The 27,361-nt window shown below is 42.4% G+C and overlaps 1 protein-coding gene across 1 annotated transcript in view; it reads left to right on the forward strand.

Moving 5' to 3' along the window:
• Positions 1 to 27,361, forward strand: part of ARVCF (armadillo repeat gene deleted in velocardiofacial syndrome) — a 95,141-nt gene that overhangs the window by 21,339 nt on the left and 46,441 nt on the right. Inside the window, exons 5-6 of the mRNA XM_010133270.1 lie at positions 5,230 to 5,729; positions 14,303 to 14,486. Coding sequence (XP_010131572.1) covers positions 5,230 to 5,729; positions 14,303 to 14,486 — 684 coding nt within the window. The remainder of the gene's footprint in view (positions 1 to 5,229; positions 5,730 to 14,302; positions 14,487 to 27,361) is intronic.

The following is a 27,361-nucleotide window of genomic DNA, read 5'->3' on the forward strand; positions in this document are numbered from 1 at the left end:
ATTCCTGGGACTTCTCTTTAAAAACTCTGGAGCAATTGTTGCCAGTGTTACTATTCCAGACTAGGATGTATATGAATTTTTAGTGTTGACTAAAGCAACAACAAAACAGAATTTTCTATGTCAGAAACCTGATCTAAGAGACTGAAATTATATTTGGTGGTCACTTCATTTATTTCACTTATTCATTTATTAGTAGAAAGTGAGACAGATTTTAGAGTAACTGACACTGGGTCTCTCTTGCTTCTGTTACACATAGGCAGTGTGGGAATATCAGTGTCGCGTACGTGTTGGTCCCGTTCTACTTCTGACGTCTCCTTTCAATCTAAAACGCAAAGGCTTATATGTGTTAGATGAACTTGCAGTCAGCATTCTGGCCTGACTCCAGCTATTCCAGGAGTGGTCTCACAGCAGCACCCCTGGGACGCCCTTAAGGCTGGGGAGATACCTCTCACTGTGGATAGACCTCTTCGGTGTCGTGACCACTGCACCTGTAATTCCAAGATGTAAGTGACATTGGGATGTTGTCTGGTTTGGGGCAGGAGTGTACAGGCATGCCTGGTCAAAGCAAGGTGAAGTAAAAAAATGCAGTCACTTGAGGAAAGACTTGTTTTTTTCTGAGGCTCCTCCTTTGAGTGGATTTGATCTCAGTTTGTTAATCTTCTGGTAGCAGAAGCCTGATGTATGGCAGAGTTTTATGTGGCAGGCAGCAGCCTGAGTCAGCTCATCCATTAGCAGCTTTTACGAGGTTCAGTTAAGGGCATTTCAGTACTTTAACCATTGGGTACGTAACTCAGACTTGTCTCAGCAGAGGTTTCAGTCCAGTTTTGAATCCTCTTGTGCATCTTCCTGTTGGGGAACAGAGGCAGGGAAAAGTAGGACCTCATTCTGCAAAGCCTTTCAATTTCCTCTTCAGTGTTTGGCGCAGAGATCCCTCCTGAAATCCCAAGCCTTTCTGGTCTTTCTCCTAAGCAGATACCAGCTGCAAACTGTGATGAATTAGCCCTTGTATAAATTGTTGAGGATTAAATGTGTAAATCCTTCACCTGTTTACTCAAATGTGCCTGTGTTGAAGCCACAAGGAAGATGATAAATCCACAAGCTCTCTCCCAGTTTTATCTATGCTAGAATGTGTTTTGATCAGTTCCCTGAGAGAGGTGATTAGCGAGACCCACAGCCTCCTAAAAACTCAGCTGCCTTGCTACAAACAGATGGAAGGCTGTTTGTCAGCACGCTGGTCGTCAGCAGCTCTGGCATACTACCAGATCTCTTCAGTCCCAAGAGTAAGGAGCTCTTGGCCTCCTGAGCACAGATGACTGTATCTGCTGAAGCTCTCATCAGTCCTTCTGTGTCAAGTGGCTTTCCTTTCCAGCAGAGCTGCTTTGCTGATGAAAAATCACATTTGGCCCCCACCAGTCAAACTCAGAGATGATTTCTTTACTCTCACTCTCTCTGTGTTGCTGATTTTACTCATTTGTCTGCAGAAACTGGGTGTGTTTTAACTCCCTGATACTTGCTTTTAACTCCTTCACTCTTTGCCTAGTCTGCATTTCGCTGATCCCAAGCTGCCTGTTAAAGGAGGGGAGATGGAACTTGAACTGGCCAGACCATTGTACAGCTCTTAAGTTCACACCAGGATCTCGGACTTCTAAATAATTATTCAAGGTCTTGAAGGGTCAAGTGTCCAGGTGGTATCTCTGCTGACAGGTAGGCTTACAGGTTTTGTTACTGGTGCATTAACCAGTGGCTCTTGACACTGATTCATCTTAGAGATAAGTTGGATCTGACCTACATGGGCATATTTCAGCAGCTGTGTTTCTTGTGTTCGTCCTTTCTCTACACATACTTGAGAGACACCGTCTTGTTTCAAAGTAGCTGTCTTTGTGTACTAAAATGGTCACGTTAGACATGCAATCTTATTTTTCCACTAAGGAGATGGTCCAGCAGAATGAGATTGACAGGAATTAATTCAGATTATAAGTGATGGTTCAGGTAAGACTGGAACTGTGTGATAGTGCCAGTAGTTGTTAAAAGTCACTTACAGTTCAGGGTCTTCTTCCTTGAAGATGCTTTGCTTCTGCTGTGGGAACGAGGCCAGCAGAATGTGCTGCGGTCACCACTTCACCACAGAGCAATAGCTGGTGGGTTCTAAGCAATGCTGCCCTCCCCACCCCCACCACCTGTGTGGTTCATCCTAAGCCATCTGCGGCTTTCTGTACCCATGAATGCAGCCTTTCCCTGCAGTCTGGAATAGTCGGCATCTGCCCATACCCTGTTCTACCCCAGCTCTGCACCCCAGAGATTTCATCAGAGAAGGATCATCAAAGCATATTGGCTGTCTGGTGCATCAGTAGCTTTGTATCAGAACAACAGAAGAAAAAACCCTTCTTTTTTTAAAAAAAACTTTGTTAGAATAAGTAGCAAGTTGGGACTGGTTCTTCAGGTATTCGCATTTGTATTTAGTAACTAATGATTGACCAAAAAAGAGTTAGTGTTGTTGGTGCAGCAGTTATCTGGTCCTCTTTCTTGTCGTGACAGTGTTGCATTTTAAAGTCCTAACTCTGAAGTTTTATTCTGGGCCAATGTGATGAAACCAAGATGCTTTTTGTGGCACAGGGGAGAGGATACAGCATGAGGAGGATGGGCCCGTCTGTGTGGTTCTGTTTGGAAGGCTCTGTGGAAATAATGCAAACAATCTGCATCCCGAGACAATAATTATCTTTGTATATTTGCATGGATGAGAAAGAAAGAGAAACCTAATTGTGCAGGTGTAATCGGGGTGGTGTATAGTTATTTTGTGGGCAGCTCCTGGACTGAGACACACCGTGTTGCGAGTTACCAAGTCAAGCAAGCAACAGCTGTGCAGAGAGCAATTATTAAAATTAATCTTCTGCTACTTTTGTTCTGTGCAGTCAATAAGAATTTAACATGTGGATGAGTTTGAGAAATGAGCTTTTGTTGCAGTTCTGATGCTGGTTGTTCCAAATCTGTGTGTGTAAAAGCAGAGTTTTGTCTGAGGAGTAGTAGTTAAGGGGTTCTGTTATTGCTTCTGCCCTCTGTACATGCACAAAAGTAAATCTTTGCAGTGTTGTTACTTTCTTGTAATGATGAAGACAGCTTTGTTCTGTTACAGAAGATACAACAGCTGTCCAGACATTGTAAATCACTGTGTAGAACAAGTACTGAATTATACATACACAAATAACTGCATCGATACAAGGACTTCTTCAGACTCGTTCTGAGTTTTGGATACTGGCCCATTTTCGTGCTTTCATTCAGCTTATGGTTTAGAGCTGCAATTAAAGCAACTTAAAGTCAGTAGAGGTGCTTTTAACATTAAAAGCGTTAATTGTACAAGGCTGGGTTCAGTCTCCACCTCCGGTTGCTCTTCCTCCCAGAGTCTAGTTTAATTAGCAGTCCCTTTAGGATAACAGCAAGCTCCATTTTCTTTTTGAGTTCTAATGGTCTATACTTCCTTCAGCATGACATCAGAAAGTGCTCAGTAACATCAGAAGTACTTAAAGATTTTAAGAATCATTTTGTAGCAATTAGAACTACTTACTTGTCTGAGATAACTGCAGTGCTGAGATTCTGCCCAGGAAAAAGCAGTAAGACAAAAAGCTGCTGCTGTTCTGAAAAAAAAAAAAGAGAGAAGTCAGTTTGTTAACATCTGTTCAGGCTAATATTAGAGGGAAGGAAGGATGAAGAAGAAAATTCTAGACTTGAGGTTTAAAATGTTGGAATTAATTGGAATTTTGATTGAGTTCTCCAGTGGGACACCTCAGCTCTTCATCCTCGCAGCCAGGTTAGTGATCTGGTGTGAGCCTTTGGGGCAGAGCTCAAGGGGGAGGATAGGTTGCAAGGTGGAAGTGTTGGTGGGAATTACAACTGTTAGGTGAAGTCGCCTTATTGCCCTGTGGGCTTATTCACCTTTAAAACTGAAGAATTTGTGACCAGTGGGTTGCTGTGTGCAAGTTTCGCATTTCCATTTTTGTATTTCTTTGAAGAACTTACGTATTATCTCACAGATGGGTGCACAGCACATCCACTGGAGCTCCCCTGCATGAACGATGCACGTTATGGAGGTTGGAAGGTGTCACTTTGAATAAGGGATGAAGTATATCAGTGAATCTCAAAAACAAGTGCTGAAGCTGTAAATGCCTTTCCTTGTGTACTGTTTACAGAGATGTTCCGTCTTTTACAGCTAGTTGTAGGAAGTTGGAGGCGGATTTTTTTTTTTTTGGAAGGTTAAAGACTATAGTTGCAAGGAGAGACTGTTAAAGACATACTGATTTATTTATGTTAAGAATATGGATATTTGTAGTGTGAGAAAGTTCTGTGTTAGAGATTTTTCAACTGTGGTGTTTGTAACTTTTGCCCTTTTTGAATGAGGACAGTAATAGCGAAGTAGGTGCATTACCTGGTTGTGACTGCCCTTCAGTTACAGTGAATTACGGCACAACAAGGTGGATGCCATACATTCCAGTGCTGTAAATTATCTTAAGAGCATCTAACATCCAGGTTCGCTGCTGATCTGGGGAGGAAAGCTCAGAGAATTGGGCTTGTTTTGGACGTCCAGCCAGTTACTCTGTTGTTAAAAGCTGGAGCCAGGTCTCTTAACCATCAGGCTCTTCCCTGTATTCCAAATGATTCTGTACAAGATAGACTTTAATTACTCGCTTAGATTCAGGACTTAGGTTTTCCATCATCTTTGCCACTGTTACGTGTGTTGATGAGTTCAGCGTACTTGTGTAAGCACCAACGTGGAGTGTAGCGAAACTTCTCAGACTTGCAGAAATGTGTCGTGTTCTCTGTCCAGGCCTTGAATGCATTTAATTAGAGTTTTGGTTTGTTCCAGAAGCAGCAGCATTAATGAAGCTCACTACTTCCTAGTAATTGTAATCTAGCTCTATCATAATTGTTTTGCTAAGTGAACAAAATTAAAGAAATCTGTTGGATGACTTGCAGTTCCTGTCATCGTTTCATTGCTGGCCAAACAAACACCGCGCTGTAGTCCCATCGCTGCTGAGTGCTCAGCTATAGCTAATTTTCAAGGTAGTACAAATAAATTACTTGAAAGTGTAAATATGCAGCCCCTAATGACGTTTGTGATATTAAAAGGTTTACTCACAGCTGAAATTTCCATACTGACTCACAGGTACAGAGTGTTTAAATGTGCCTTTTTTTCCCCCCCTCCCCCTTTCTTTCTCTTGGGACTGTTGCTTCTTACAGGGGCTACGATGACCCCATCGAGACAGAGATGGTTGAAGAGAGGATACCTTACCTTCATGGTGGCTACGCAGCACCGCTGGCACAGCCAGAGAGAGGAAGCATGGCTAGTATTGACCGTCTGGGGAAGCGCTCCCCCTCTATTGACAGCATCCGTAAAGACCCCAGGTGGAGGGACCCTGACCTCCCTGAAGTAATTGCCATGCTCAGCCACCCTATCGATCCAGTCAAGTCTAACGCTGCAGCCTACTTACAGCACTTGTGCTACGAGAATGATAAAATCAAAAAGGACGTGAGGCACCTTAAAGGGATACCTATCTTGGTGGGCCTGCTTGATCATCCAAAGCCAGAGGTCCATCGTAAAGCCTGTGGGGCTCTCAGGAACATCTCCTATGGGAAGGATAATGAAAACAAGGTGGCTATAAAGAACTGTGATGGGATCCCCGCATTGATCAGACTATTGCGAAAAACAAATGACATGGAAGTCAGAGAGCTAATTACAGGTCAGTGTCTGTAGTTTCTTTAATGAATTATTCTGCAGAGGAGTCCTTTCGGCTTCAGGAACAAGAATTTCTGGAGATTAGAGCATTGAAGGACAATTTAGATCACTGGCTGCAGCTGGTTTTTCGGCTGCACCATGTTTGTGGTGTGAGGAAAGCCTAAGGCAAACGTGCCCCTCAGGAGGGAATTGAGATTGTCTGAGTATGTAGCACACTTGGGTTTCCCTGGCTGCTGAGAGATGGATGATGCTTCCTGGACATAGCACGCAACTGCATGTGGTTGAGTTACTGAAGCTTAAATGAGTTATAGCAACTTCATTGACAGGTAATTTGTAGTTTGCTTGTCCTCAGCATGTTATAATCGTGAGGTAAAATGTGCTACTCTAAAACTTTCCTTGTTGATCTCTTATAAAACAATCCTGTTGCTGTGTCCCCACTACTTCATATTGACAGAACAGGCCGTCTCCTCAGGAACGCTTCCAGCCCCTGGTGCTGGGGACTCTGAGGCTATATATCACGTTGCAGCACTTCTGGTCTGGAACCCCCCGATTTTAAGGAGTCTGCTGTTGAGATGCTCTGGGCATGGAGTTTGCTTGTTGCAATAATTGGAAGAGGGAGAATTACATTTTGAAGATACTGGGTTCATGCACGCTTTGCAGGAAGTTTTCAGTCACTGAACTCCGTTATTCAACCTGTTTCTTATTTGAACTTAAGTCTTGGACATCGTCCAAAAGGAGTAATAAAGTATATGCCAAGTTTCAAAGTTCAGCCTTAAGTGGAAAAGGGTGGAAAAGTATGTCAGCTTTTAAACAAAAGACAACTGTATTGTTCTTCAGTCTCCCGTAACTCACGGGGAGTGAAATGGATTTCCCTTTCTCTTCTCAGAAGCAGCAGAGGGTGTTTGGATGGAGACCAGCACAGTTGCAATGAATTTCAGTGCTAGAACGGAGTATTTCAGAAAGTGTTGGGAGTGCAAAAATGGGTCCAGGACTGACTAACTGTTCGGCTACGTTACCAGCCTTGGGTTCTTCAGGCAGACAGACCCTATAGCAAACATGGGTTATGCCGGTAGAAGTAAGCATTATAATTCTATAATGACCCCAAAAATTAGAGCAGCTGTCCAAGTTTTTACGGGTAATCAGGATTCTATGAGATGAGGAGTGGCTTTGGGTGTTTCGACTGTTCTTCCCTGGTCATTATAGGATATTTAGCAAACGAGGTTTAAATAGAAACTAGCGGGGTATTTTCCCCATCCTTTTGCAGTCATCTGCTAAAGGAGAGCTGTCTGTTTTGTCAGAGACTCTCTAAGTAACTGTGTTGGTGGTGCTTTGATAGCTGTCTGTGCTTTGTCTCTTAATGGGGAAGCTCTGTAGGTACTATTTATATTCATTTAGCTTGATGGCTGACTTTTATTTAAAAAAAATAGAGTATCTGTTTATCTACTGTACTAGTTTACTCAAAGCTCATTTCTGGAGTGCTGAGAAGGAATAAATTTATTTCTTTAGATTGAAGAAAGGAGAAACCAGTCTGTAATTTACTCTGAAGGAATACCATTGTAATGCTAAGTGGTGATCAGTCACTTCTGAGATGGCAAAAACAAATTGGAAGTTTTTCCTTTTCAGTCTAAGTGGTGATTGCTTTGATTTCTAGTTGATTAATTATTTTTACAGTTTAAATTTTTTTACAGTAAATTTTTTTACAGTAGCTCTCCTAATTAAATGCAGTGTTTTTATTCTCTTCTGGTTTATGCTATTTTAAACTCTTTTATTTCCACTTACTGAGAAACACCAGGAATACTGAGGGCATTAACCTAAACAGATGTCCAGCAACAGATGATGTGCATTTAATCTCCACCTTACCAGGAATAATTTCATTCCACTTCTAAAATGATCTCATCAGATCCGGTGTGAGACATTCAAGCATCAGTACAGAAGAGAAGAGTATTCCAGCAATGCCTCTGTGACTGGCGCTGGTGTACTTGCAGTCTCCGTGTTCAAAGCCTCGGCTGATAATGCGGAATTGTCCACTCGAAAAATGAGCTCCGAAAGTAAGCAGAGAGAAACAAGAGCCAGCTTGAAGTGCAAAGGGAGCATTCAGCCAGGGCTGCTACAAAAGGACTCTGTTTTGCAGCCTCAAAAATTCAGATCACAATTCTGATGTTCTCGTGGTAGAAATCTTGACTTCCTATCTGGTACTTTCTCCCTAGTGATAAACTGAAGTCCACCTTTGCCATGAACGTTTTCTGTTCTGTCTGGAGTGAAATCTCTGGGGACTTCAGCAGCAAGGTGGAGGAGGTGGGGGGGTGCTGGTGGAGAGGAGAAAAGAGGAAAGACAACAGCGTAGAGTTTGCTTGTTATTTCTTCTAACAGGCTGCAAATTGAGGTCGGGTATGACACATTGACTTTAATATTTCTTTAACTCGATACTGGCTGCTTTTTGAAAGCTGAATAATACTCACCAGCTGGTCATCCTGGATGTGGACGGGTGATAAATACTGCTGCTTTCCAAAGCAATTTTAAAAAATTAAGTAATTCATATGTCTGAATTCATGAGCACTTCCACTCTTGAAGTTTTCTTGTCTGCGTTTGGGACGCTGCCTGCCTGCAGGACAGGAGGTACATGGGAGCATACAAGACATGTTATTTGCAGCTGCAGAGGGTAATTTCTGGCAAAAGAGCATCATTCTCATCTAATTTGAGTGTCAGACCTTGGCTTTAGTACAGCTCCACAGCCTCTTATTTACTTGGCGATCTGATGCAGCAGCCACAGCTGTCCAGAACAGTATGAATCACACCAGCCAGCTGGGTTTGGACAGTGGGCTAATGGAGTGGGGAAAAGCCACACCAATATGTCACAGATGTATGTGAGAGATGCAGTGGCCAGGGAGCGGGGCGGGGGGGCGTGATGCTCAGTGCTGAGTGAGTGAGACTCGATGTGTCAGAAGTGTGTTCACTTGACATACATGTTTTGGAGAACACAAGTTATAAAACGTATTGACATGCAATTGTGGAAGCAGGCTGAGTATACTGATAGAACACTACTGCCAGGTAAAGCAAGTCTGTAGCTTCTTTTTTTTTTTTTTTCCAGATAGCACTAGGTTTAGCAGATTGTGAAAACCTTCCCTGGGTTAATGCCATCTCTGTTTACTAGATGTTCTTGATATGTCTGCAAATGGCACTAAAACGTGCTGTCTCTTAAGGTAAAATAGGTATGTAAGGCGTGTAAAAATAGCTTCGAAACTCAAAACACTTTCATAAAATATCACCTTTCTAAAGTGTGCAGTCACAAAATGACTACCATCTACTGCACTGAGAGAAGCTTGATTTAACTGTTAGAATTGTCCATAAATAAATCATGAGCAGAGTTGTGTGAGAAATATTCCACAAAATTCTTCCTTGCATCCCTTTCTATCTCAGAACTGTACCACTGAACTTTCAATGGATCATTTTCTTTGGAAATGGAGAGAAATGAGGATTAAGCTGATAAGGAATTAAGTCTGTTCTGATTGGGAAAGCTGCAAAGGTTTTATCTTGAGCAATAAGGGGTTTTTTGTGGAGGAGATGTTCCCATCAGATATGCAAGACCAGAATTCTGTTACGTTCTTAGAAAAGTGATCAGAAGTTGGTAGCTGTAATGAATAATTTTGTTCTTTGTGAGAGCACTGAAGGTAATGTTGCTGTTTAATGACATCGCTCTGATTTTAAGCGGTGCAGAACGTGATTTTCCTGATGCTGCATGTTGCCAAACTGGTTTTAATTGAAAAATGATTGACCTTCAAAATGGTCTGCAGAGGAAATATTTTGATCTAATACTACAGTAGACACTTGCAGATTGATCAGCTTGCGCAGAATTCTCCCCTTCTGAGCATTTAGGTATGCTGAGATCCCGTCCGCTGGTCAGACACTGACCTCTCTTTGAAGTACTGTGCTGCCTTGAACTTTCTGATTACAGATGAGCTGACTTCTTCCATTTGCTCTTAGAATGCTTGTCAGAAGAAGGTCCCTTTTCATGATGTATTCTGACACCATAGTTCACGCTGAGGTTCTCAACTTGACCTCTGCTTAACTTCAGGAAGCACAGCTCTAGTCTTCAGGACTTTGAATGACACAAACAAGTCTGTCAAACAAACGCATACGAGACCAACACGCAGCAAGAAGTCCCTGGAGAATACAATGCAGAGCACTTCATTTTACCAAATATTGAATGATTTGCTGTGGACCATAGATGAAGAATTAAACAGCTTTCCCTAATTTGCTGGTGTCACTGGATTTTTGTAAGGAAGCGTGCGCACCAGGAAACGATTGCCCTTGGGTTTCAGAAGACAATAGCATGTGTGTATTCTGCCACGATTTCTTTAGAAGTCTTTCCACAGCTCCAAGGAGGTGGAGATTTATGAAATCATGGCTGTGGCCCTAATCACTGGTAATATTACATAAATCATATAGCTCTGTTTATAGCTTGTAGTAACTTTTAATGTATTTTTACAGTAATCAGTACTTTTGAAATAAAAACTTGTAGCTATTGTCCTGCTTAACATGGTGAAAGAGAAGAGGTGATGGTTGTAGTTAGAAATAGAGTATTTACGATCATGATTGTGGTCATCTTCTGAAAAAGCAATAGTTCATCTTCTTTTTCTAGTCCTAAAATTCACGCAAGCTGTGGTCAAAAAGACCAGTGCTTGTCATGAAACTGCATGGAAAACATAGATAACTTCATTTCCTTATGCTGCTGTGTTAGCGACTTGATTTCTCTTGAGTGCTATTCGTTCGAATTGATTGAACTTAGAGTTTAAAACCAGTGTTTCCAGCTTGTTAGATCATTAGTGTATTATGCTAATAGAGACAGGGAGCGATTTTTAAAGATGGATGTCAAATTTACAGAGATTTGAGTTGTGGGGTTTTTTCACTCGGATTTTCTCCTACACAGCTAAAACCTGCAGTCTGATCCGAATTTGTTCCCTTTAAAGTTTCTGCAGCTGCCACTATCAGTGTCTTTTCCATGGAATTTGTTTCCTCAGAAGCTGAAAGGGTGCTGGGATTTAGACCTCTTTGTTTCATGATTTTGAATAAGAAAAATGCGTTATCACCGCTCATTTTCTGTACCCTTTCTTGTGGAATATTTTCCCATTGGAGTCAATCTCACATCTGAACTTTTCTCTATCTTTGGATTCACAAGATCCTCTTTCCCCTGTTTGTCTCGAGCCACCTTTCTGCGAAGTGCTGCACATTTTCCTTCATTGAGTGCCATTCAACAGAGGGATTCTTTTGGTTTTCCTCATGCAGCCATCAAGAACAGTAGTATAAATTCAAGTGGTTTGATATTTTTGAATATTTGGAAGAGTTTGTCCTATTCCTGTTTTTATAGTAAGACTGTCTCTTACTCTTCTGCACAGTTTGTTGGTGTTTTCTATGAACGGTTTGAGAGATGAGTGACTGATGAGAAATTGCAAAGCTTATAAACTGTTGGGTTTTTTCCTTCAAAGATGATGGAGGAAGGCATTCTTTTTAACTTCAGTCCCTGTTGCCTGGTAGCCACTCAATATCACCAGTCAGCATTTGTTTGCCCTAAATGATTTATTACATAAATTGCAGTCAGGGTCTTTAATAAAAATTCTGGATGAGTATGTACGAGAGGCCCTTTTGTAGGGGCAGGTAGTTGCCTTGGTCTGGGTGGGGTTACTGGCATCAGCGAAGCTGACTTGTTAGTGCTGTTTTCCAGTGTTGCAATCCACTTGGAATACTGCTGAATCCCAGTGGCGTTTAGTCTCTTGAAATAACTACTGGTGAATGAAAATATAGAAAAGGGCTGGTGATTTTATTTTACCCTTTGGGGTTTAAGATAATTGAAATACCTAGACACAAATCTCCAAGTCTTAAAGTCCAAGCAAAAGATTGGAGCACTGGAAAGCTTTTGTACACTCCTGTAATATTCAAACTCTTGGAAATGTTAGAGGTATTTTGGGCTTTTTAGATCCCTGTATTTTCCTGATTCTTCTTAAGCAGTGAAAGCTGTCTCTGTAGTTGTGCTCTACAGCTAACAGTGATGTCACTCCTCCAGGAAAGAGGAAGAGGCAAAATCTCATTTCAGGTGCAGAAGAAGTATGTGCATTTAAGGGAAGAGCTCTCGGGTATAAAGGGTTATCAGATTTTGAAACTTAGCCCTTCCACATACAGATGATTTTAAATCTCCACATTGTTCCCAGTTGCCATATTTTGCGATTTCAGAGGAACAGAAGTGCTGAATCCTTACTGTAGCTGATGCCATCTTTTCCTAATAGGGTTTTCTTGACCACTGCAAATACTAAATGGTCTGTTTATAATCCTGTGAGGGAATCCTGGCACATCCCTCCAGAACCAGGGTATTCTGCACCCTGTTCTCAGCTTGAATCTAGGTTTGCCATAGGGGTGATTATCCTGTGTAATTTTCTGGGACTTACCTATCTTGTTCAGCGCTGGATGTTCAGACTTTGGATTTGAATTTTGAAGTACTAGCCAGCAGTGTGTTTAGGGATTTAATTGTAATTACTATTTTTATATCAGTGAGTTTGATATGCTTAAGGAATTGGTGCAGAATAACTAAAGGAAGACTGTCTAGTGAGGTATTTAATTTAATTGGGCAGCTTGTATGTCAGTTTTTATAGTCTTATTATAAATATTGACTTGTGTTTGTTGCATTTGTATATTTATGAGCTGATTTGTTATGAGAAGTAAAGGCTTTCTTCCACAACAAAATGGGGCCAATTAGCACTTTTTGCTTGGTTTTGGTTTTTTTCTTACTGTCCATTGCTTGGTGTTTTACAATACCAAAGGGTGATTTACTGTAATGGGTACAAAGAGAAAATTAATTCATAGTTCACCTACACAGGCTTGTTTGAAAGCTAAAGAACGTAGGTTATAAAAGTCCTATGCACCGTGTTGTCTATGGATGGCAAGGGCAATGGGCCAAAAACCAGGTATTTTTGTATGGTTTTAGGAAGAGACTGAAAAACATCATAGTGTTCATTCTGTTATCTGCCTCAGAGTTTATTTATTACTTAATGTGGTCTCTTAATTCTGAACAGATGCCTGGATTTTGTAAAGATCACTTTGAGCAGGAGACACCATAGCATTTGACTTCTGAGGCTCTGCTAATCATCAGCCTTTGAGGTTATCATATAAGGGCCAGTCACTACTCAAAAGGAGATAAAATTCCCGTCCTGGCCTGCTACCTGTCATGACCCTATACGGCTAATACTCTGATATCAGATAGGACATTTGACACTCCTGACGTGTGGCAGGGAAAGCCTGAGTGTGAAGGAGTGTTCCCACGAGATAGCAGCCTCGCTGGTGCGCAGCTGGGCGCGCTGCCCCTGGCCGTGCTCCGGCACACTGGGTGGCTGCACGGCCGCAGACCCCCTCGCTGCCACGCGCTTTCTGCAGCAAGTCCGTGTGGTTGTCAGACTGTGTGGCAAAAGCAGGAGATCCCAGAGCTTTTTCCACTCATTTTTAAAACTTGAAAATGTTAGGGTTTAAAACTTGGAGTGATTGAAAGGGACTCAAACAAAAGGTTTCAGAACAAGCTTTGTTACTCTTCTGTGTTTTGTTTTAGACGTGTACTGAGAGGTGAGTATCTGTAGTTTGCGCTGTAATGCGCATAAATTCCCAGCGGCAGTAACGCAGGGAGCCTCAGGTTAATGTAGTGTCCACTTAGGGAAGATTTCCAATGTGTTCTGGGGAATCCGGCTTCTCCATTCGGGCTCTGAAATTTTGCTAGTCTTCACACTTTTCCTTGGAAAATTTGGCTCCCTCCAAGTGTTGTTACCTATGCAGAAATTATCTCTGAAGCGAATGTCCTGGTGTAGTCCCACCCTAATGAGCAGTAACTGTCAGGACATGGATGCAGGTCTGCTGGGAAGCAGTACCGCTTACCTGGGTGTACTTACAGTTGTAACGCTGTTCTGTTGTGTGGTGTGATGTTCATGTTCCGTCTACTTTGGCTTATAATTGAGGTAAAAATGAAAAGACAGAGGAGTTTTGGTTCTCAGCTTTTTCAAGCAATCATACGCGAGTGGCACCAGGTGATTTGAACACAGATATTGTCTGTGACAGGGAAACGTGGAAGTAAATAATAGAGAAGAGCCTTGAATGAAATATTATCTTGTGCAGAGGATAAGCATAAGATCAATGAGCCTCCATAAATTCATCCCTGCTTTTAAGACTTGCTCAATATACTTGTCTGCTGCACCTTTTGAGGCATAGCTAGACTTAAAAGCGTAACAAAATTTGTATATAGGAGAAAAATCCTATTAATCTCTGATAGCACATCACATTTATATATTCTGTTGTAGGACTTCATGACTTCCAGTGATATCCATGTCTTGGTAAAAGTGCTCCCATGCTTTTGGAAATGCTTCTGTTGCGGTGGCTGTGGTGGAATTTTCCCTAAGCTACGTGCCGGCCTGGTGGTTTCACCTTTTTGTTTAGTTTTATAACAGAATCTTCTAGTGATTCTCTGTGAATCTAGTGATTCTGTTTAATCTAAGTATTTTAAGTAGTTATTGTTCTCTTGTTATTTAATAATCACTGTTTCTCCTGCAGGCACCCTGTGGAACTTATCCTCCTATGAGCCCCTGAAGATGGTCATCATCAACCATGGTCTGCAGACGCTCACCAACGAGGTGATTATACCCCATTCGGGTTGGGAGAGTGAGCCCAACGAGGACTCCAAGCCTCGCGACGCTGAGTGGACAACTGTCTTCAAGAACACTTCTGGTTGCTTACGGTAAGGCAGAGGTCCTGTGATTAGGATTTTGTTAAAGTGATTTTAATTTGAAATACAAGTATGGTATCTTTCATTTTTGTAGTGATAACCCCATTTCAGTGGCCATAGTAGCGATGCTTGGAAGTGTTTGCCTGCCACGGACCCTGGCGTTGTGTGCCTTGTCAGTGTAGGTCTGGCCGGTGCGGTCAGTGTGAAGAGTAGTCCTTTATTCAGCCTAGGGGGAGCAGATCTATACAGGGCGTCTCTATCTATGTAGGTGCCGATCTATATCTATAGAGTGAAGAGTGATCCAGATGCCAAGTCAAGTCCAGAAAAAAGCGTTTTGCAATGCAGACTGGTGCCAGTACTGAGAATCGCACCTTGATTTGTCTGTTACAGGGGGCTGCTCAGTGGGCTGTTTCTACAGGTTTTTAGTACCTTCTTTGCTTCTTGATGGTGCTGTTTTTATTTATTCGAAAAGGGGTATTTTCAAACAATTCCCTTCATGGTTTTAGGCCTTCTCCTATCAAAAGGCATTTTTTTCGCAGGTACTGGGGAGCTGGTTTCATGGAATTACACCAACCCTGAAACCTGGATCCAGTTTTAGCCACAAACACTTGTGGACACGCTGCTATTTTAAGCTGAAGTGACTAAGGACCCTATGGGAAGTTAGTTAAGAACCTGAACTACTGACCGTGTAGGAACCTATTTCTAATATTTCTTCCAAAGGAGCCTTTTCTGCTTGCAAATTGTATTTGCATTTCTGAGAGCACCGTGAGAGAAGGATGGTAGATGCTAGAAGCTGAGGTCAGGAGGAGTCCTAATGTAGACTGAAAATCCTGAAGAACCAATGTTCCCTAAACACATAGTCTTTCATTTTCTTTGAGATAAAATAGTGGGGATGCCCTGTTAAATTCTTCAGCTTTATGCTGAACTCAGTTTATTTGAACAAAACTAATGAAGACTTCGCATCGTACCGTCTGTTGCTCTGAATTATACTTCTGTCAGATTTCTGCTGATGAATGCATCTTCACAAGTTGGTTCATTTCTGTTTCTTAGACTTGTGGTCTCTACATTGCAGTAAGTATTCCCCTGAGTAACTCCACAAATGAAGTAATGAAAAGTGTTCTGAAAGGGCCCATTACTGAAATTATTTGCAGTCTCACTGGAAACTAAGGTCATTTAAGTAGGCTCCAGACAGCATAGGTTTTTACTTACTGGTGTCTCATTTTCTAATGGTGTTCTGCAAGATGAAATTAGATGTGGTGGGGCATAAAAGGATTATCTGAATGAATATGAGGTTCTCCAGTAAGGGTAGACAATAAATTGATCGTTAGTAGACTAACCTAATCCACCTCATAAATTTTTATTAGGAGGTGGCTCCACTGGAACTTCTGGTTTCCAGGATAGCTTTGGATTGTTTGGTTTTGTTTGTTGTTTGGTGGGTAAGTTGCGTGGTTTTAGTTCTAAAGTAAGGTACTGGTTTTACAGACTTACAAAAGCCTGTGCCACTTTGGACGTTGTATTCTTAAAGCTAATGAAGAGGGTGTGGAGTACAGTAGTACTGAGATATGTTAGAGAATTTGAGCTTTTGGTAATTAAAAGTGGTCTTGATGCACTTCAGATGAATGGTGACTGCATCTGTGGTTGAAAGCGTGAAATGTATTTCAGTCCTTTCATCTACAGTCTCTGCTGTCATAGTCGCATGGAACCATGTCCTTCCTGTGGAAAATCTGAGGCTTCGTTCAGATGTGGGGCAAGGTGGTTTCATGCTTAACAAGGAGTTGCTTGAGATGAGTGTAGGCATGATGGCTGGTTAGCAGGGAAAGGTAATCTGAAAAAGGTAGTTTGTCCGTGTCCCTCTGGTGTTGTGGAGAGAGCAACCTCTTACACAGGAAGCAGGGGAGAACTGGCCTGCTGTCTCCTTACTTCTTGCAATGAGAGAGAGAGTCCGAGACAACAGTCAAAGATGCAGGAGTAGATGAGATATGAGCTGTCTTTCAGCGGTAGTTCTTACAAGGTCAGTGATATTAATTACCTTTTGTAGAGCACTTCCAGATCTAGGGATTAAAATCAAAAGTTATTATCATTACTACTGTTGGAAATAATTTTGTTGAAGTCCTCTGTAACTCATCCCTGAAAACACCCAGCAAGATAAGATAGTTAACACCAGCAGAGAATAAATTGTTGCAGCCATCTGTCTGGCAGACATCAGTGTTTAAAAACCTTTCGCCTACTCTTGTTGACACAGTAGTTGATCCTAGAAATTCAATTCTCTGTGAATGGAGCTTATTGCAGACTACAAACCGTTTACCAATTTGATATTTAATTGGGAGATTAGTCCTCTTGATGGTGTGCCAGCCTCCTTTGTCCCCTTCGGAAGTGCCTCAGGTGTGTGCTCTGTTGTCTCCCAAAACAGCTGAGACAATCTTTGAACTTCTGCGGTTTCAGTTGTCCTTGCAGTTTAGATATCTAAGCAGAAGACAGGTGTTATGCGTGCAGGATGGCATTCTTTTCAGTATCATTTTTTCAGTTAATGAAGTTTATCAACAGATGTGGGTGAGTTTGTTTCAAACTCAGTGATTCACAACATGAACTGCCAGTTAATTACTTTTTTTTTAACACTGCTTTCTCAACTTTGTTCTTAATCTAGGTCTTTTCTTTTGATAACGTGGAGCATTGGAAACATTTACTTCAAAATAATTGAAAACAAGTAATTAAAAACCAAACAAAAAACCCAACGCTTACTTGCTTTTACCTCTTCTTCAAATCCTGACCCATGCCATTTTCCTTTCCAGTCCTATCCAGTCACCAACGCCTTTTTCCCCTCTCCAAGTCTCTCTTCCTCCTCACTGTGGGTGCTGGTGTGTGTCCAGGTCTGTGTAGGACGGGGTGAACTGCATCCTACGCAGTCAGCGTGGTTTGCGCGTGCCTAAGGGTGGATTAACATCTGATACAGCAGCGCAGGCAGCGGAGAGCTGCAGGTGTGTGTGGGATGGAAGGGTGCTTCAGCAGAGGAGTTAGTAACTGGGGCCAATATTCTAGCAGATGTCTGTACCTGCTCCAGAGCTGCTTTGCTTGGGAATTAACTTTGCAAGAGGCACCATCCATGCACTCTCCTGCCCTTTAGCCAACGCTGAGGTAGCTTACTGGTGTCGTATAGCCCTGATTTCCAGCCGCTTTCTGAAATAACAAAAATCTGTCTGTGAAGCTTGGTGTTGGTTGTAGTCTGGATGGCCAAAGGACTTGTGCTCAGGAATGGATCTGTGTTGACTCTGGAGACTGGTGTTTATTTTAAGGGCTCCCTCTGAAGTCAAGCCTTCTTCCATGACTCTGGCTGTCGCAGGGATCTTTCAAATCCTGGTATCATCTGAAACGTGCCGAGTAGGTTCTGTGTGTCATCCCACTCTCTACTTGACAAAACCTCTTTTCAGATAAATGTTTTGGGAAACCTGTATTGCCCTTTGCAAAATAAAGGTTTGACAGCATAGACGATTTTGCAAACTATGATCTGATAATGAAATTTGTTTCATGCTTTTTCTGTAATCTTTACCAAGAAACACTGAAGTTTTTAGAAACTAGTGTAGGCAACGATAATTTTTCTCCATTCTCATCCTGAGATCGGGAAAAAGTTGTTTCCTCTTACATTGCCGTGTTTTGTTTATAGGGCCGGACGCAATATGATTAATGGATCTGCAATATCCATAATAATTTTACGACTTAAAATGGTCATGAGCCTTGTGATAGATGTTCCCTTGGGTGTAATTTTATAAAAAAAGTGTTCATAAATTTTGTGGAACCTGTTGAGAGAAATAGGTATGGTGGAAACCTGGAAAGGAACAGTAAAAAAGCAAGGATTCAGTTATTGAAATATAAGTGTGGTTTTGGTTGTGGTAGGGCAAGGGAACTGGGGAAGAATAAGGAAGACATTGGCTGGGAGGATCATTAAATACGCACAGATGATCCTTTATTCCATTTGGAGTACAAGTTTTACGCCTTCACTTTGTATTTTGTTCTTTTAGGTATGTGGAGAATGTCTCTTCCAGTCAGACTTTTTTATTTCTTTAAACCCTTAAATCCCTACTGGGATTTGCAATCCAGAAGCACTCATTTTTCAGTTGTACTCTCCTCCACTTTAAATAATGTAATGACTTGGTGCATTTTAACAAGGCCATTTTGTGATCCTTCCTACAACGTTGACCCAGCGCAAAGGTGCTTTAGGAGGAGTACAAGCTGAATTGCTTGCAGGAGCTGCGGGTAGCTCACGTGTACCCAGGAGGTGCCAGAGACCTTCACTGTGTCTCCAGGTTTCTCCTAAGGGGCTTCTCTGCTCTAGAGGGGAAGTGCCGCATCTGTGGGGCAGAGTGTGCTGCAGCAGTCACGTTACCTTCGTCTGTCTTTTGTGTAGATATCCTCCGTGATTCCTAGTTCTCTGGAAGCAGCAAGGATTCATTCCGGGTTTAACTGCTGTTTTCTGCCTAATAGTGTTTAATTCTCTCTTGGATTTTTTCACTTCTAAGAGGACAGAGTAGAACTTAGTCCCTAAATTGCCGACTTTCTAGCCTGATTCCTGTGCTAAACTGACCTGCTGTCAACAAATGTTAAATGAATTAATTTGCATAGCAAACAGATGCAAAGTGCTCCTTTTTCCAGAGTACCATCTGTAGTTGCAGCATTTCTTGTCACTTCTCCAAGTACACAGAAATTCACATTCACAAAGAGCCTCAGGGTTCAGAGACCTGGCCGTGAGCGTACGAACACAAACAAACTGCACCCTCTTGACTTCCACTGAAAACATGCATAATTCTGATCAAAACTGCACGTAACAGCTTGTCCAGGATCAGCTCCTGAGAAGAGAAGGGACAGCCTGGTGGCTAGAGCTGTAACAAGAAGCTTGAGAAGTATGAATTTAATTGCTTTTCTGCTACTATTCTGAGATAATTACAGGCAAGATTAATGGTATAAATGTTTTTGTGGTCTGTGTTTTAATAGCCCTTTCGCTCTCTGATTTTGGTGAGATTCAGGGTCCAAAATGCTTGAGTGGATTTGGACTTCAGTCACTCATCTCCACTTTCCTGTCTTTAGTTCGGGATTGACGCCTCTGTCTCTGTCTTTCCCCTGAAGTTCATAAATACCAGTAGTTTGAGGATTTTGAAATGGTTGATCCTAGAGACAGCACTGGGAATAAGCTCCTCCTGCAGGTATAAATTAAGAGTTCAGTCCCATGGAGTTAGACTCTAACCATTATGGTAAGTGCGAGATACCATGTTCAAAGACATGAGATGAGGGATGAGTAGATTCAGAGCTGAAAACTCCACCAGAGTGAGAAATGTTGTCCAAGGATTTGCAGGCTCCTGTTACTTTTGTGTAGTAAAGAGGGAAGAGGGCAGCAGGAACTTGATGGTAAATCGTTAATACTTAGGATGTGCCAAACAGAGGTTTTGTGTGAGAATGTTATAAACCTTTCCCTGAGGAGGCCAGAGGGCATTGACGTACGTGCACGTACATCTTGTCCTGCAGATGTAACTTAGAGTACTTCAGTCATACCTAACGCTCTTAATGGTGATGGATGCATTCCTTGAGGAGTCATGTCTTTATATACTTACAAATATACGTATGCATGCAAGCACCTACAGCACACACTGTTCGTAGCAGGAGTGTATGTGTCCATGAGGCACATAGAGGTAGAGAAAGTTTGTCAAACAAAATCTGTGGTCTTGTTTTGGCAGAAAATTCTCTGTGTCCTGGCGAACAAGTGTATGACTCTCAGGGCTACTGGTGTGCTGGTTTGGGGGGTTTTTTCCTATCTCTATGCTGGGTTTGAGGAAAGAAAGGAAGAAAGGTTGTCAAAGCCAGGTGCTTATGCCCTCCTTTCTTATTCATGATTAATGTATGGCTTTCCTCTGAAGAAAAGTGCTTGGTAATTAGAGCGCTCAAAGAGAATTACCTTGAAGCTCTATCCGTCTTTGAATCCTGCTGGCTTGATAATAGTATGTGGTGACAGTCACATACTATTTGTCCTACCTGCACTTGCGTGTACTCGAGGCAGCCATCATCTCCAACTGGCTGACCTAAGAAGGCCCTTAAGGGCAGGTTTTTGACCTGGAAGTGCTCTTTAGTGAAGAGCAAGGGGCGGGAGATGAAGCTCTGGTGATGCTGCGACAGCGCTGCCTGCTGCGCTGCCCCTGGCGTCGGGGGAACTTTGCTTATTGAAGCATGGCGGGACAGAGAAGATAGGTAAATGTGAGATTTCGGGTGCTGGCTTCTATTTTCTCTTTTTTATCAGCAGCAAGTTAGCAATTGAGCTTCACAAGTCTGGCGTTAGTACAGAGCCTTCCTTGCGGCAGCTGCCTTGCTTCCCCACTGCCAAGAGGATTCCCTGACAAAGTCTTTTGTTTGACTTTTCCTCTTAATTAGTGTGCTCCCCTATCGCAGTTCAAGAGGTCCTTCTGCGTTCTTTTGTAGGATAGTTGTTTAACCGAGGGGGCCTCGGCAGGACTTCTTACAAAGCTCAGCACTTTGCTATCCCGCAGTGAGGAGATGAGGGCAGATGCTGCTGCGTCTCTGTCCAGGCACCATCGTGCTTGGACGCTGGTGCATTCGTACTGTTTTCATACTGGGTACAGCCTTTGGGAGCTGCTGCTCCAAAAACTGGAGCCAATGATACTACCAGTGTTCTGTTGTGCAACAGGTACTTTTGAACTGGACTTTTAGCAAAGAAGTAGTTTTAGAGGTTAAAACCGAGCAGAAATTTGCCTGTGAATCTTCACTGTGGAAGCAGCAGGCAGTATGGAAGATGGAGAAGCTTATCTGCCCAACCCAGACTGGAAAAAAACCAACTCAAATTAAAAACCTACACAATAGAGAGGAGTGAGGGAAGGCAGTTTCTTAATTAGCTTACTGATTCTGTGCAGGATCACAGCATATGGCTGTCCTGGGGCTTATATGATGAGCAGAGCGTTTAATTCGTGCTAGTAAGGAGCTGTTAGGGTTCCTCCTGACAGTTCCTGATGTTTAGCTTGTAATATAAATAAATTATGCATAGATTTTAGCAGCAGAGACATAACCTAGTTACATGCAACCTTAATGCTTCACAATTAAATCTGAAGTATAAATTTAAAGTTGTGCACTTGCTTATTGCCTTCTGTCATTACTTAGGAATGAATCTAGGTCCCTTCCCCCTTGGCTGTCAGTGAAGGGAATCCACAAAAAAGTCTGTTGCTGTGCTGGGATAAGAGCAGGACTGAAAGCACGCTGCGGTCCCTGTGATGTACATAGTTTGCTTTGGGGAAGGCGTGTGAGTCATGATCTTTCATTAGATAAATACTAGCTCATTTTTGTATTTTTGAGATTCTTTTCACGCTGCAGCAAGCATGTGTGATAAAGCAAGCAAAGCCCCTTAGCCTTTCCTCCAAGCAGAGACTGGAATACTTTGGAAACTAGGTAGCTGCGAGGCATTGCAGAACTCTTGTGTAGTGCATTTCTGTATTGTTTTGTGTTACAGGAGAGCAAGCTGAGGCCTCCAAGTAGGTCATGCAGGAGGTAACCAGTCAGCGATTTACTGAAAAGACGTTACATGATGTTTTGAACATGGAAAGCCACAAATAACAAAGGATGGACTTGACATCTGTACCTTGTTAAACTGTACTGCTGGCTGCTGAGCCCCTGCTTATTGCAGGGAGCTCTTACAGACCGCGTGGATGTGAAAATGAGACATGCAACAGCGTGGTTTGTTGTGTGCTCTTGCTCTATGCCAGTGTCACTGGAGCACAGACTGAGCTCATGAAGTCCCTTCTCATAGGTGGCTTTTGGTGTGTCCTCTTTTGATCATTTGACCAACTAGAAAAACCCGGTCCCTTTATTCAAATAGCTGGAAGGTTTTTACGTGCAAAGCATCTGGGGCTGCTCCGCTGCCTATCTCTCGGGTCTAGCTGTTAAGTGCATGCTTGAGTGCAGCAGAAATATCCCATGGGCTCTCCTGCCCAGATCTGATACACCTTTTCTCAGCTGAACAACTGCTTCCTACCTAACTTCACCATCAGTAGAGCTCTCCTCTCTCTCTGTTCGTTTCGTTTGTACTTTGGATTCTTCCTATTTTCATGACCATATTCTCTGCTTGGTCTCTGATTCAGCTGTCTGCTGCCAGACTCCACGGTGTTGCTCTTTGACCAGTGCTGCCTAGATCAGGCTGTCTTTGTGTCACAGGCAGCTGCTTTCTTTTTCTCTCTTATTTTCAGAACAATGAACTTAATACCAATGAAACTTTCTGGTATTTCATGTGAACTGAAGTATGGAATTCATTCTGTTTCTGCATGAAATGATGGTATGATTTTAAAATGCTGTATATTCCTCCTTTGGGACTTCAGTACCTAGAAATACCCTCGGAAATAGAGTACATTTACTGCAGTTATTATTTATAAATCTCTTTTGGCTGACGTCCAAATAAAAAATTCTTAATAGTTAAGCAAAATGTGGGTGTGGAAGCTTGTTTTTATAGCCAGGGTTCTGACTGTCAGAGTAGGTGGGCAGAACAACTAATGTATTTAAATTAGACTTGTGAGAACCTCATAGTTTTTATCAGCTGAAGTATGTAAAAGTGGGTGTCTTGGTGGTGGTGTTGGTCAGCGTCTGACGAGGTGTGTGTTCTGCCTGTCAGCGCTGCCGCAGCATTGCCGTAACTCAGCCCACTTGTGAAGTGCTGCACCAGGACACCCCAGTCCTTCCCAGCCCTCTGGCCTGTAGCAGTCACAGGTACCCTTATCTTCCTCAGCAGTGCTGAGACAGGCTGTGTAGGAGCCAGTGTTACTTTTTAGCCCGGCAGTACAAGAACAGCTAGTAGAAGGTTGCGTACAGCAGGAAAAAGTAGAATTCATTTGGGCCGTGTGAGACCTGCAGTGTCACAGAGAGGCTGTTGGAAAGAGCTTGTCCCTGTCTCTGCCTCAGCTCTTGGCCGGAGAAAGATGAAAATGTTTCTAGGAGGATATCTTCGAATTTCCAGTTTGCCTTTCTATTTGTGTAAAAAAGCAAAGTCCCCAACCTGTTGTCTTCGCTCCTAGCTGGGTCTCTAAACAAAGTGCTTTTTACACCAGCTAAAGTGGGACGGTAAGTATTCACAAATACTCTGACTTCCAGCTTTATCTGCCGTGCCGTGGGATGACAACTGATGGCCCTTTCCAGCCAGGTGGCGGACACAGCAGTAGTCTTAGAAATACTAGTTTTAATGTTCAGAGAAAAAAGTATGTCTCTTTGATGTTTGTATTTTCAAGTTTCTTTTTCTCATTATAAAGAAGATGCCACCCAAAGCTCGCTTCGTCTCCAGTCTGTCTTTCAGATTCTTAGGGAGAGCACAGTGGGTCATTGCTGCAGGATTTGCATTGAAGTAGTGAAAATTAAGTGTTGTGCATGTAATTACTTTCAAATCTTCTCTCTTGAGGATAATTTTGGTGTGTGGCCCAGATAGCAGTAACAGCTCACCTATCCTAGAGGTGATGAATACCACTCTGCTCTGCAGATGTAAATGTTGCATTCAGACTTGCACGTTACTAAGACGGCAGTTTGGTGATAATGATAACCTTATCTAAAGTATGGACAGATTTCACAGAACATCCCCCACCATTTTCTGAAGTCTTCAATACTAATGGACTGGATTCCTAGCCTGATGTGTTTCTGTGCTGGGAGATATTTACATTTTTTCAACGGTTACTTAGTGCTCCTCTGTTTTCTTTTCCCAGGGAAAGCATATATTTGAACACCCTTACAAATCCTCTTTTGCTAGTCCTGTCTACATTCTGGACTCCAAGAATTTGAGGAAGAATCCAGGTCCTTTTTTCCAGCTAAAGGCTGGAGTTTTAAAGTCTCTGGAATGAGATTTGTGCCTTACTGTTTTATATAAGATCAGTCATACAGTTAGTTTCCTCACTATGTACATTGAGTAGCACAGACAGTAATTCCATGTCTTGCTCCTAGAATTGCTCTTTTGAGTGTGGTGTTGTCTATACTTACGGCAAGCACACCGCGAAGCTTTCTGTTGCCCTTTGCAGCGTGATGTGAGAAAGATATTATTGTTGTATTTAAAATACATTTTTCATTTATTGGACTCTTGGGAAAGTATTGAGAGGCAGGGAAAGCAGCAGAGGCCTCTTTGGGGGTGAAGAAACAAGGCAAGGGAAGCCAACTGTGCAGAACACCAGAGCTGAACAGCAGGTATCATTCGTCACTGTTTTGTGTAACAGTAGTAGTAGTTCCTCTTCCCCTTTCCCACCCGTTTGAACAGGCAGTTTTCATTTGCAACAGGATTTTTGCCCATCATCAGGGCCTCAAAAGCCCTGCAGAGTTCCTGTTTCGAGTTACTCAAACTTCAGAAGTATCTTTGTGCTCATCCGTAGAGGTTCTTGATGTTAAACTGCCCCAGCAAGCAAGTCGCTGAAATCGTGTGTTAAATTCCAAAATCTTGGGGCTGTTGCAGTTGTTGCTTCTAAACAACGAAGTTAACAAGCACCTCAGCGAGGGTCCTGGCTTCCTCTTCTATTCTCTGTCTTGTATCATATGCTCCATCCACTGAAGAGTTTTCTTCTGGTGTAAAACAATGCCTCTCTAATGTGTGGAAAAGGTCAGTGAAAAGCGGAAGTCTCTGCCTTGTCCAGGTCTGGATGCCGTATGCTGCACGCCTCTCTGTTCCATGGCTTTAAGGAAGCTTCTCCCCTGCGCAAGGCTTTGCATTCCTTCTGTGGCATGTCGCCCTGCATGAGACTACAGATCCTCCGTTAGCATCTGCTGGAACCAGTCGCCTATTTGTGCATTTTCGCCACTCTTGAAAGAAGGGCGTTGAGTAACTGCTTTAGAAGTTTCCTTTGGAATGTGATTTAGTTACGTCTTTCATTCCATAATGTGTAATAGATCTGTGAGATACATCAGTAACAATTCCAGCGCAGATGTGAAATTGGAAGAGACTTTTCCTGACTCCGGTCGGTGGAGCGTGATGTCAGGTTGGCTGTTCCATTGCGGTTTCTGTCCTTTTTAATGGCCTGTGCTAGCACTAGCTCTCTTGTCCGTGTAATCACTTCAGACTCCACGCTGCAGGCCCTTCTGAAGACTCGAGTTGAATTTGACTGTTGACTACCAGTTGATGTTTTTCAAGGAGATACATGGTATAGAGTCTTAACACCCCAAGGCAGAAATGCGCCCTGGCATTTGCCTGGATTGCAGGAGCTTTTGAAGGTTGCTCTGGATCATGGAAACCAACCCTGGCAGCACTTCTCCTAGGACTGCCAGATGAAAACTTACTCAAAGCACGCTGTCTTGATTTCCACCGTGCCCACCTTTGCTTGGTGCTTAGAGGTGTTTGGCATACTTCTGCGTGTATCTGAAATGCAAATATTTCTGAAACTTGGGAGATCTTCGCTGCCCTCTGCCATGTTGGAGCAGCAGACTGAGCGGTCTCTGTGAAGCAGCTGCTGATCTCCCTGGGCTTAGTCTTTCTGAGATTGTGTTGCCTACACTTCTGTGAAGAAGAATGTGAGCTGAGCTCCCCAGTAGGTCTGGGTTATGGTTACAGACACGGAAATGAGTTCTGTTCCGTGTTAGATAAATCCCATGAGCTGCAGGGATCTCATTACCCAAAGAGCGAGGACTAGCAGAATCCCAAGAGTGCTGGCTATTTGTAGAGCTGATGTTCCTTCACGAGATGCTCAGAAGGCTACATTTTCTCATGTGTTACTTACAACATTAAAACTGCAAAGTTTGTGGTCTGGATAACCTATTCATAGCATTAATTAGCTGTTAATTTGGTCCTGCAGAGTTTTCATGCTTATTTATGTGTAATATATATGGGTTTTTTTTCTTAAGGCATTAATTTACAGTATGTTTTTTCTACAGTTGAAGGTACAACAAGTGATATCAGCAAGCCGTAGTCTTACTGATGTACTTTTACGTATAATCTTATCAACGTCTACCTTAATATTAATCCAAATACAGATCAAAAATTAAGAAAGCAGGGTACAAAATACTGTGATGCTGTTGATAATGCAAATGTGCTACAGGTGTGGTAGCACAAATGGATCGTATAAAAATCTCTTATAAATGGTCCATGAGGCAAGAAAGCCGTGAAGAATTTTTTGTTTTTAAGGTGGGGGGCAGAATTTTACTACTTTATTGTTTGATGTCTGGGAGTCTTGCTGTATGTATTTAGCTCTCCAATTCTAAGACTTAATGAGAGAATAAGAAATGTGATCCACAGCTCTAGATAAGACCATTTTTAGTGTGTTTGTCACCCTCAAGCTTAATAAGTAACACTCCACTTTAATAGATGTGCTTGGAGGTGGAGCTGCTATCATTTATTGTTACAACTTCTGAAAGGTATCACAGAGAATTTGTATGATAATTTCAGTTTCATAAAGACTTTACACTAAAATTCACATTCGGGGGTTTTGATACAAAAGGATTAGTACAACTGGAGGTGGAAAAACAACGTGTAGAATTCTTTCTTCCATATATCCTGTGGGTTCATATTTTAATATCCACTTTACCTGCCTGGTATCAGCCATCGCTAGAGGTGAGGCTGTGTCTTAGGATTTGGGAAAAGGATTCATTTATCTGTGCATTTCATTTATGTTCTTAATTGAAAGTTAATGTGCTGTTACAGCAACCAGCTCACAATTAAGTGTCTTCAGATTTTGAGAGGTCTCTGAGAAAACATGGGTTTTTTCCTAGTCATCCAATTAACTTACCAGCCTGCCCTGGTGATGGGGGGACATGGGAGGGGACAGTGATTGATTTGTTAATTGCTTGCAGATTGGCAGTCCCTCTGCTTAGTTAAAAAGAAAGATTGGCTGCAGAATCCTGATAGCAGAAGGTAATGACTCCGTCCTGCGCTTTTGAGAGCTGACCTTACACACGTA

This window comes from Buceros rhinoceros, unplaced genomic scaffold, assembly GCF_000710305.1.
Source record: "Buceros rhinoceros silvestris isolate BGI_N320 unplaced genomic scaffold, ASM71030v1 scaffold8503, whole genome shotgun sequence".
Taxonomy (NCBI): Eukaryota; Metazoa; Chordata; class Aves; order Bucerotiformes; family Bucerotidae; genus Buceros; species Buceros rhinoceros.